Source organism: Bufo bufo, chromosome 7 (genome assembly GCF_905171765.1).
Source record: "Bufo bufo chromosome 7, aBufBuf1.1, whole genome shotgun sequence".
In the NCBI taxonomy this organism is placed as follows: domain Eukaryota; kingdom Metazoa; phylum Chordata; class Amphibia; order Anura; family Bufonidae; genus Bufo; species Bufo bufo.
The window spans coordinates 15705479-15717391 of record NC_053395.1 but is presented as its reverse complement, the minus strand read 5'-3'; the positions used below and the strand labels follow the sequence as shown (position 1 = coordinate 15717391).

At 41.6% G+C, this 11913-nt stretch overlaps 1 protein-coding gene and 1 pseudogene across 1 annotated transcript; both read left to right on the top strand.

Annotated features, from left to right (window-relative positions):
* Positions 1–1947: 1947 nt before the first annotated feature.
* LOC121008704 lies at positions 1948–2883 on the top strand (annotated as a pseudogene).
* Positions 2884–8857: 5974 nt separating this feature from the next.
* On the top strand, positions 8858–9787 carry LOC121008703 (olfactory receptor 1E5-like). Its single transcript, XM_040441399.1, has one exon. The coding sequence runs from the start codon at positions 8858–8860 to the stop codon at positions 9785–9787; it is 930 nt and encodes a 309-aa protein (XP_040297333.1).
* Positions 9788–11913: the final 2126 nt, after the last annotated feature.

Below are 11913 nucleotides of genomic sequence, written 5' to 3'. Positions count from 1 at the left end.
TTTCATTGTGGACCTCCCTGCATCCCGAGGCCATACGGTCATTCTCATGATTGTGGATCGGTTTTCCAAAATGTGCCACTGTGTTCCTCTCAAGAAGTTACCCTCTGCACAAGAGTTGGCCACGATTTTTGCCAGGGAGGTCTTCCGGTTGCACGGTTTGCCTAAGGAGATTGTGTCGGATCGAGGGAGTCAGTTTGTGTCCAGGTTCTGGCGCGCCTTTTGCTCCCAGTTGGGGATTCATCTCTCCTTCTCCTCGGCCTACCACCCTCAGTCCAATGGGGCCGCAGAACGATCCAATCAGGCCTTGGAGCAATTCCTTCGTTGCTATGTCTCCGATCACCAAGACAATTGGGTTGACCTCCTGCCTTGGGCTGAGTTTGCCAGGAACACGGCGGTGAACTCTTCCTCTGGGACGTCTCCCTTCATGGCCAATTATGGGTTTCAACCTGCCGTGTTACCGGAGGTATTCTCTCCCCAGGATATTCCGGCTGTGGAGGATCACCTTTCCGTCCTACGTGCTTCTTGGGTACAGATCCAGAAGTCCCTTGAGGTCTCTGCGCAGCGCCAGAGACTCCAGGCTGATCGCAGACGAGCGCCTGCTCCTTCCTACCAGGTCGGAGACCGTGTATGGTTGTCCACCCGCAACCTCAACCTTCGAGTGCCCACTCCCAAGCTGGCGCCTCGCTTTGTTGGTCCCTTCCGAGTGCTTCGCAGGGTAAACCTGGTAGCCTATGCCCTTGCGCTTCCTCCTGGCATGCGGATCTCCAACGTGTTTCATGTCTCCCTGTTGAAGCCACTGGTGTGTAATCGTTTCACTTCCTCGGTTCCTCGGCCTCGTCCGGTCCAAGTGGGCAATCGTGAGGAATATGAGGTGAGCAATATCCTGGACTCACGCCTGGTCCGCGGTCGGTTGCAGTTTTTGGTCCATTGGCGTGGTTATGGTCCAGAGGAGCGTTCCTGGGTTCCCTCCGCAGATGTCCATGCTCCTGCCTTGCTCCGAGCCTTCCACGCACGCTTCCCTCAGAAACCGTTTTGTGCTCCGCGGAGGAGGGGCCCTTGAGGGGGAGGTACTGTCATAGTCTTACCTGCTTGCTGCTCTCCTTCGTTTGACATGTGCTGGCGGCCATCTTGGTTTCTGGGTTTCTTGTAGCCTTCCACCCTGCGGCTCCTCCTTCCCCTGGGAGGAGCTGGATGCCTAGCTCATATATATAGGAGGTCTGTGGCTTCAGTTCCTTGCTTGGTCCTCTTGTGTTCACATGCTTCTAAGACTGCTGCTGCTTCTGGTTCCTGATCCTGGCTTCGTCTGACTACCCTGCTGGTTCCTGATCCTGGCTTCGTCTGACTACCCTGCTGGTTCCTGATCCTGGCTTCGTCTGACTACCCTGCTGGTTCCTGATTCTGGCTTCGTCTGACTACCCTTCTGGTTCCTGACCTCTGGCTTCGCAAAGACTCTGCTCGGTTTCATCATCCGTTTGGACTTTTGCTTTACAGCTTTATTTTCAATAAAGCCTTCTTATTTTCACTTATCTCTTGTTGTACGTCTGGTTCATGGTTCCGTGACAGATGTTTGGAACAAACTCCTTTCGGAACTCCTTTGAAAACTGCGTGCAAGTGTACCCAGAAGAAGTGATGGTAAAGGCAAAGGGTGGTGACACCAGATATTGATTGGATTTAGATTTCTCTCTTGCTCATTCACTTTGCATTTTGTTAATTAATAAAAATAAAATATTAACACTTCTATTTTTGAAAGCATCCTTACTTTGCAATCTTTTTCCACATCTGTCTCAAACGTTTGTACTGTACTGTATGTTTTGATTCTGATCTCATACATCAGTTTCTCACATTATAAATTAGGTTTAATCCTTGGATTTGATGTCCATGCTCTTTTGCCATGTTCTATGATCTATACAGTATGAAATGCCTTTTATTTTAAAGTGAGATCACATCATGCTCCTAAAGAATCATACCTCTGGTGACAACTTTTACATTCTTCCATTTTTCCTTCACGCTGAAAAGAAGTCCCTTATTTCCATTGGGTTTGTCTTAATTTATATCTTTGGCCTGATGTGGAATGGAGCTATTATCATGGTCTTTACTATGAACTCCCATTTGCACATCCCCATGTACTTATTCCTCTGCAATCTATCACTGGTAGATATGTGCTACACAACAGTCACTGTCCCTAAGCTACTAGAGATCTTACTGTCTGGGAACAACATGATATCCCTTCTACAATGCTTGGCCCTGATGTACTTTTTCGCCCTCATGATAAGCGCTGAGGTAGCTATGTTGACCATCATGGCCTACGATCGCTATATTGCTATATGTATCCCACTACATTACCACCATATTATGAGTAGGAGAAATTGCCTTTGGATCCTGATTTTGGCCTGGGTATCTGCTATTTTCAATTCAGTCTTCTTGACTAGTTTTGCTTCAACCACAGCTTGGTGTCAACCCAAGAACATTGAACTTTGAAACTTTTACTGTGACATGAAGGCTTTGGCTAAGATCTCCTGCTCTAAGTTAGGATTACAAGCAATCATCTTTGTCGATGCGCTTTTACTTGGGTTCCTCCCATTCACTATAAGTTTATTGTCCTATGTCAAGATTCTCGGGGTGATCTTAAGCATTGCTTCCATGGAGGGCAGGAAAAAAGCCTTCTCCACCTGCTCGTCTCACTTCATTGTCCTTCTCTTCTTCTATGGAGCAGGAGTTTGTGTGTATATTAGGCCTCCAACCCAATACTGGGAAGAACCAGAGCAGGTATTTTCTATCCTATACACCATAGTAACTCCTACCTTAAACCCTCTGATCTACAGTTTACGCAATAAAGACGTAAAAGGCGCTCTAATAAAACTTATTAGGTTGAAGTCAAAGTAAGGAATATGTGTAGTGCCCTAGAGCAGGGACACTGTGAAGTCTAGACAATTGTAGACATTTGCCCCTGTTTCCCCTATGCAAAGTCATAAACTTCTTACATTATTTTACTATAAAGTGTTCATTTGGACAGCACTGTGCCTCAGTTGTTAGCACTGCTGCCTTGCAACGCTGGGGTCCTAGTTTCAAATCTGACCAAGGAAAACATCTGCATGGAGTTTGTATGTTCTCCCCATGTTTGTGTGGGTTTCCTCCCGGTACTCCGTTTTTCTCCCACACTCCAAAGACATACTGATAGGGACCTTAGATTGTAAGCTCCATTGTGGACAGCTTGATGCTAAAGTCTGTAAAGCGCTGCAGAATATAGTAGGGCTACATAAGTGCATAAAATAACTTGCATTGACTTATACTGTTTAATACTGTGTTACTGTATTTTATATGTAAGTTGTCATTTATATCCTGTTCATTTGCACTGTGTTTAGAAAAGCACTGTGGAAAGGGTTAATAAATACTGAGAGATGTTTGCGACTTTCTAACTAATAATGAGAAGCTGTTAATTTTCCACAAGTACCATAAGGTTTAAAGAAGAGCATGTTTTGGAGGGAAAAAGCCAGGTTTGTTTACTACCAAAACCAGACAGACTGACCTTTTGAATGTCGTTACGTCTGGAAACCTGTTTTAGTCTGGAAAAACTGCTGGTGTCGTTGCCATTGAGTATCAATGAAGCCCTAATGTAAGTCTATGAGAGACGGAAAGTGTAACATTGTATCTGTTTGTGCTGAGTTTCTCCTCTCCACCTCTCCCACTAGAGCAGTGCTTCTCAAATAGTGGGGCGCGCCTTATGAATTCCGTTATTTTCCGTTGTAATGGAAAGCAATAATAGACTTCATAACGTTGATGTGAACCCGCCCTTACATGCACCCACGCCCAGCGCTTGTGGTTGCCAGGACAACCTTTCTTTCCATTACTAGGACACACCGCGCTTGCACCCGCCTATGATGCTGTCTATTGCGTACCATGTTACTGGAATACATGGAAAGGATTAAAATGTTGTCATTTAATACCTGTATAGATCCCTGTAAACCTAAAGTAGCGAGGATACAGATACTATTAGGTGTTTAGTCATCAGTTATGATCTACAATGACTATATAGTCATTGTACTAAGTACTAAGTGGTCTCACTCAACGGATGAAATAAAAGTATGTATAATTCTGCAGTAGCCTCTATATTGGACCTTGCAGTCAACCTCAGCCAATCAAGAGGACAACATAGACACGTCTCATAGGTGATGTATATTTTCTCAAACAGAGAGGCGACATGTATTCTCATTTATTTATTTGATAGTAAGAAAGGTTGTAGCTAATGGCAGGAGAAGGGTCGGTTTAGTTAGTGTTGTACAGAGAGCTAGCACGGGACGACAAACACTGTGGGTAATTGGTGCTGTCCATTTCAAAATCAATTTTTCTCACAATTAGGAAGACTTGTTATCCATATTAACCAATCCGATACCAGTTCTCAACAACAACCTAATTTGCCGCTATGACTGTATTTTCTTGATCTGAGGGACTATGACTACTGTGAACCTTAAATGGTAAAGAATCGCATCCTTATATCACAAGGGCAGATGACAACAAATGTTTTGAGGAACTGCATGGCCAGTACGATAGACTTCCTATTATGGTAACAGAGCCTAACTAACAAGATGAGTCCAAAATAAGTATGAGGAGCCACCGAATCACATTTATAACTTCTTTAGAACTTTCTTCTTTTTTTATAACTTTGTTATACAACTAAACATCTCAGATGGGAAAAGCAAGTGAGATTAATTCCCAAATTATTACTCTTTGTCCTTGGAGATGAGAGTTCACGAAATGTTAAATCAGTTCACCTCCACTGCACTGAATATATATATATATATGTCTCTGCTTGGTGTTCAGTTACTTCAGGTAATACTCGGAGGTATGATTCATTGTTCATTGAGTTGACAGCTGGAAGATCAGATGGCAGGGCTGCAGATTTGCAGAATAAGGTGATCAGAGTCCTCGTCTCTTGCCTTCCTCTGGATCAACTTGCAGGAGAACAGGCTGAACTGGATGGACAGATGTCTTTTTTTCGTCCTTATAAACTATGTTTCTATGCCATATAGCAAACACTCACCAGAGGATCATTCACAACCAAACATAGCATTAGTGTAAGTACCTAATCGCCATAATCATCTTGATCTGGTCATCAATGCCAAGTAAATCTTAGATTTTTTTTAAATTTCAGGACATCAATATTCAGGACAAAAATTATGTTTTTACTGGCACCAATGATTTGTAAAGTTGTTGCTTCTTTAAGAGCCTGACTATTGTTTGAGTTTATACGAATCGAATGCCATTTTCTTCTAAACTCTGAGAATTAACAACCTCTAAAAGAAAGAACCTTCTGATGAATCCTTCATGACAGCTCAGGTAAAAAGAATTTTTTTTGTAAAAAATTTTGATCCATTGAAGTGAATTAGGCTGAGCGTGATACCGAGCACAGCCGCTATACAATCTACGGCACTGTGCTTGGTAAGCTGTGACAAGGCAGCGGTTCTCAAAGAAGCGGTGCTGCCTTCTTAAAGCAGCTGATCGCCGAGGGCCCGCGGTGTCGGACCCCCAACGATCAGTAAAAGAAAATCTTGGAAAGCCCTCTTAACCCTTTATCGAATATCCTAGCTTGGGCCCTACTGGCCAACCACTTTTTTTTACTTTTTTATCATCACATTCCAAGAGCCATATCTTTTCATTTTTTAAATGCTAGAGCTGTAGGAGGGCTTGCTTTTTGTGTGACAACCTCTCATATCACTTTTTGATTGTTTTTTATTTCTTTACTGAAGTAATGAATAAAAACAGCAATTCTGGCATAGTTTTTTTATGTCACTCACATTGCAGAATTAATAACATCATTTTATTCTGTGGGTCAGTGCGACAACGGTGATACAAAATGTAGATCATTTTATTTTAAAGTTTTATATCTTTTGCACAATAAAAACACTTTTATAAAAAAAAATGTTTGTGTTGCCATATTCCAAGATCTAACTTTTTTCTTTTTTCATCGAGGTGTGTGGGTTTTGTTTTGTTTTTTTGACAAGATGTATTTTTCATCGGTATCATTTTTGGGTGCATATGACTTTTTATTTATAAAATTCAGATTGGGCCACCGTAAAAAAGAGGCATCCTAAACTAAGACTCCTTAGTGACTGTTGTAAAGAGGTGGTCATGAAGAATAGTATAATAGTATAGTCTAGGGTGACAAGGAAAGCAGCTGTGACACCGATCCCAGCGATCATGTGATCTGCAAACATTACAAAAATTACATTTATAAAATTATTAAAATTTTGTCTTCTGTCCATCACCCTCCCCCACTGTGTAAATAAAATAAAAAATGAATTCTCAATCTTGAGATATTTAATTTCCCTAATGTAAAGCAGAAGAAGCCACATTTCCCAGGTGCCCCTGAGTCCTGGTGGAGGGAGTTCAGTCACGCACAGATATAAGCTCTGATTTTCATCTGGTATTTTATTGCCTTTATTTAGTCCAAATTTATTCCAGGTAAGGAAGTGATGGAGCAATAGAAGACAGCATCCTCGTCTGATAAATCACATTTTCTTTTACATCATGTGGCCTCCCGGATGAGTGTATATCACTTACCCGGGAAACAGGTGGCACTAGAAGACAAGCTGGTGGAGGCAGTGTGATGCTATAGGCAATGTTCTTCTGGGAATCTCTGGCTCCTTATATCAAGTACCATCTACTGTACCTAAACATTATGCAGACTAATTACTGTCCTTCAAAGCAGCAGTATTCCCTAATGGCACCTAATTCCCTAACATACGTCTCCCATACAAGAATATGTGAAAAAATGATCATAGATAAATGTACTGTACATCTGGTAAAAGTCTGGGGAGTCTCTGATGACTGCTCCACTGGCTTCCCAGTTAGAAGAGCATAGAGTGGCCAGGTGAGGGAGGTCTCGTCCACTCCAGGATCTCAAGAACCAAAGATGTAACATAAGCAGTTGAGGGGGAAGAGTGGAGAGACTGCAGCTATTATAGAAGTAGATAGAGGGTAAGAAACAGTATAGACTGCATGGAGAACAATGGCTCAATGGGAGGACTGCATGAATCAGGTGCACAGTGTCTGAGGGAAAGCTGGGCAAGGACAAGACATGGAGGTGGCTTAATATGGCTGATGGAGTTTAACAGTGTCCCAGATGCTGACTGAAGGAGTGAAACAGTGTAGACTACATGCTAAAGTGTTATTGCTCTAGAAGAGTGCAGACTATAGTAGAGTTCAAGGTGTTGTCTTGGCCACCAGATTCCCAAGATCTTACAATCCGATCGAACATCTGAGCTTGTGTAAAGAAGAACAAGGAGTCTTAGAAGTGATGGTATAGCCTAAGGATGAGTGAATTATTCTTAATGAACTTGATTCATGACAAATCTCCCAAAAACCTCAGATTCTAATGAAATTTTTACAGGAGGGGGGGGAGAGACGTGTATTGTAAGCCAGGCAATGTCTCTCTGTGTTTCTTGGAAACATATTCAAGTCAGCTTTCCTAAGCCTGTCTGATGCTAGCAGATGTGAGATGCACTATTTTTCCCAGAACCTCAGAGAAATGTTGACTGTTTGCGATACTCTTCATGTATACTCTGTGCCCTCCATAGGAAGAAATAGTACCCCAACCAAGGCCTCTCAGGCAGCCAAGCAAAGTTTCTTTGCTTAGGTCTGTTAAAGGGTAGTTACCCAAAAAGTGCTGGATTCCTGGTAGGAGACTAGACTTGCATGTATCTTTTCCAGAGAAGCATTATGATGAGATGCAAGAACAGCAATAGATAAAAAATCGTATTACAAACTAACACTTATTGAACAGTTTGAGGCTACCACCAAATACTTAGAGGATAAAAAAAAGGGGTAAATTGATGAGCTATATAAATATAGATACTAGAGATGAGCATATCAATTCTATCAATATGAAATTCATCTTAAATTTTCCCAAAAAATTTGATTCTAACAAACTCAAATATTTAGCAATTCAAGAGATATCCCACATGTCGAAAACGTCAGCTTTCTTTCCAAAAAGGACTAACGAGTGTTTTACAAGTACAGCATAGCCTTCCAGTAATTGCGCATCCTTTTAAACAGACTTAGATAGAATAAGCAGAAAAATAATTAAGTCAGCCTCACATCTGTAACTAGCTCTTTCAGGATAAAAGCCATTTATCAAAGCAGAGCAGATAAAGCTTCAGCTTGTCTAGTTGAGAGACCTTGGGAGGACCTCTGGCTGGGTACTATTTCTATTATGGAGAACAGTTAATATATGTGATGACTACTGTAGGCTAGGCAACACTCCTCTTGGTTTCTGGGAAAATATATGGAAATTAGCATATCTAACTTCAGATGGCACCAGAAAGAATTAACTTTCTTATCCTTTTTGTCAGGAAAGCTAATTTGAATATGTTTCCCAACAACTCAAATCTTCCTCTCTCTTTGTCTGGGATTACATGGAAAGACTGAAGTATTTGAGCAAGACTATATCACAGAAGAACTGTGGTTAGTTCTCCAAGATGTTTGGAACAAACTTCTTTCTGAACTCCTTTGAAAACTGCGTGCAAGTGTACCCAGAAGAATTGATGGTAAAGGCAAAGGGTGATGACACCAGATATTGATTGGATTTAGATTTCTCTCTTGCTCATTCACTTTGCATTTTGTTAATTAATAAAAATAAAATATTAACACTTCTATTTTTGAAAGCATCCTTACTTTGCAATCTTTTTCCACATCTGCCTAAAACTTTTGTACTGTACTGTATGTTTTGATTCTGATCTCATACAGCAGTTTCTCACATTATAAATTAGGTTTAATCCTTGGATTTGATGTCCATATCTTTTGCCATGTTCTATGATCTATACAGTATGAAATCCCTTTTATTTTAAAGTGAGATCACATCATGCTCCTAAAGAATCATACCTTTGGTGACAACTTTTACATTCTTCCATTTTTCCTTCACGCTGAAAAGAAGTCCCTTATTTCCATTGGGTTTGTCTTAATTTATATCTTCGGCCTGATGTGGAATGGAGCTATTATCATGGTCTTTACTATGAACTCCCATTTGCACATCCCCATGTACTTATTCCTCTGCAATCTATCACTGGTAGATATGTGCTACACAACAGTCACTGTCCCTAAGCTGCTAGAGATCTTACTGTCTGGGAACAACATGATATCCCTTCTACAATGCTTGGCCCAGATGTACTTTTTCGCCCTCATGATAAGCGCTGAGGTCACTATGTTGACCATCATGGCCTACGATCGCTATATTGCTATATGTATCCCACTACATTACCACCATATTATGAGTAGGAGAAACTGCCTTTGGATCCTGATTTTGGCCTGGGTATCTGCTATTTTCAATTCAGTCTTCTTGACTAGTTTTGCTTCAACCACAGCTTGGTGTCAACCTAAGAACATTGAAAACTTTTACTGTGACGTGAAGGCTTTGGCTAAGATCTCCTGCTCTGAGTTAAGATTCCAAGCAATCATCTTTATCGATACGCTTTTACTTGGGTTCCTCCCATTCACTATAAGTTTATTGTCCTATGTCAAGATTCTCGGGGTGATCTTAAGCATTGCTTCCATGGAGGGCAGGAAAAAAGCCTTCTCCACCTGCTCGTCTCACTTCATTGTCCTTCTCTTCTTCTATGGAGCAGGAGTTTGTGTGTATATTAGGCCTCCAACCCAATACTGGGAAGAACCAGAGCAGGTATTTTCTATCCTATACACCATAGTAACTCCTACCTTAAACCCTCTGATCTACAGCTTACGCAATAAAGACGTAAAAGACGCTCTAATAAAACTTATTAGGTTGAAGTCAAAGTAAGGAATATGTGTAGTGCCCTAGAGCAGGGACACTGTGAAGTCTAGACAATTGTAGACATTTGCCCCTGTTTCCCCTATGCAAAGTCATAAACTTCTTACATTATTTCACTATAAAGTGTTCATTTGGGCAGCACTGTGGCTCAGTTGTTAGCACTGCTGCCTTGCCACCCTGGGGTCCTAGTTTCAAATCTGACCAAGGAAAACATCTGCATGGAGTTTGTATGTTCTCCCCATGTTTGTGTGGGTTTCCTCCCGGTACTCCGTTTTTTCCCCACACTCCAAAGACATACTGATAGGGACCATAGATTGTAAGCTCCATTGGGGACAGCTTGATGCTAATGTCTGTAAAGCGCTGCAGAATATAGTAGGGCTACATAAGTGCATAAAATAAATAAAATAACTTGCATTGACTTATACTGTTTAATACTGTGTTACTGCTTTTTATATGTAAGTTGTCATTTATATCATGCTCATTTGCACTGTGTTTGAAAAGCACTGTGGAAAGGGTTAATAAATACTGAGAGATGTTTGTGACTTTCTAGCTAATAATGAGAAGCTGTTAATTTTCCACAAGTACCATAAGGTTTAAAGAAGAGCATGTTTTGGAGTGAAAAAGCCAGGTTTGTTTACTACCAAAACCAGACAGACTGACCTTTTGAATGTCTGGTTTAGCTATGTCGTTACGTCTGGAAACATGTTTTAGTCTGGAAAAACTGCTGGTGTCATTGCCATTGAGTATCAATGAAGCCCTAATGTAAGTCTATGAGAGACGGAAAGTGTAACATTGTATCTGTTTGTGCTGAGTTTCTCCTCTCCACCCCTCCCACTAGAGGGTTCTAGTTCAGCCATAAACTTTATATAAGAAGAGCAGTCAGAGGCCCTAGGGTTCTGCACTTAGGGAACAGTTCTTAGAATCGGACACTCTGCCATACTACTTGAGTGAAGAAGACCCTGAGAAGGGGATATTCTGTCACATACCCTGTATCACCAGCCTTTGGCCAGAGTACCAGCCTTCTGAGAGAGAGATGGACAGCTAGTTCAGGCCTTTCCTTAGCATAAAACCCTTGTTCTGCCAAGGAAGAGACTGGAGAAGCAGCCCAGTGCCTTGCCTGCATTATTTTGCACCTGAATTCTTCCAGTAAAGAAGCACACTGGCTTACTTCAGACCCTAACTCTATGGACTTATTTTCCATTGGGGTGCACCACGTCTTACCATCCCTTCTGGAGAGCAGCAACATATGGTGACAACTCCATGGTGTCAACCCCAAACAAGGCCGCTGCAAATGATCATTAATATTATTAGTGAAGGATCGGGCTTCGGGATTCCTAATAATCCCAAGATGGGGAATGTCCTGGCCATCAGTGGAGGGCAGCTATGCATGTTGAAGCAAACATCACTGAAGTGAATAAGATTTACATAACTTCCTGTTCATGTACAGCTAACATAGGTGCTGGTCTTGTTATAGTGAAGTATAGCTCTTTCTTGCAATAAGTTGTGCACTCCTTTGGGCAAGGATGAGAGTGAGCCTTTTAGCATTTAGCATCTTATAGCCTGGAGTCAGGAGCCTTATGCCACAAGACATCCATGACCATTTCAATAATGGTTAGCAGAGTGGTCATACAGAGCTCCCACCAATCATTAAAGGGGTTATCCCATGACTAATGTAAAAAATGAAAATCAGACTTCATATAGGACATGACTATCTCTTTCTAACAAAGCTAGAACCAGCCCTGTACCTCACATGGATCCAGAGATCTCCACATTCGTTGCTCTGCTAAAATTATATCAAGCTGAAAGCTCATGGGGCTTATCTTTTCTGCTGCAGCTAAGGGGGCGTGTCTCAGCTCTCCCTATCACAGCTAAGGGGGCGTGTCCATGCTCTTCCTATCACAGCTCAGGAGGCAGTTGAAGGATAAAACTGAGCATGTGCGGCCATCTCAGTGAGCAGGACAAAGAAATAAGAAAAAGAACAAACAGCAGGTGGTGCTGTACAGATACATTTTATTAAATAACTCAGTGGCTAGGCAAAATTTTTAATTACATGCAATTACAAAAGCATTCAGATCCAGGTGCTGATTTAAAAAAACTGTAGAATATTTTTCGTGGGACAACCCCTTTAAGAGAAC

Excerpts from the sequence above, each read along its gene's own strand:
- LOC121008703 (XM_040441399.1), top strand. The coding sequence starts at position 8,858 with ATGCTCCTAAAGAATCATACCTTTGGTGACAACTTTTACATTCTTCCA.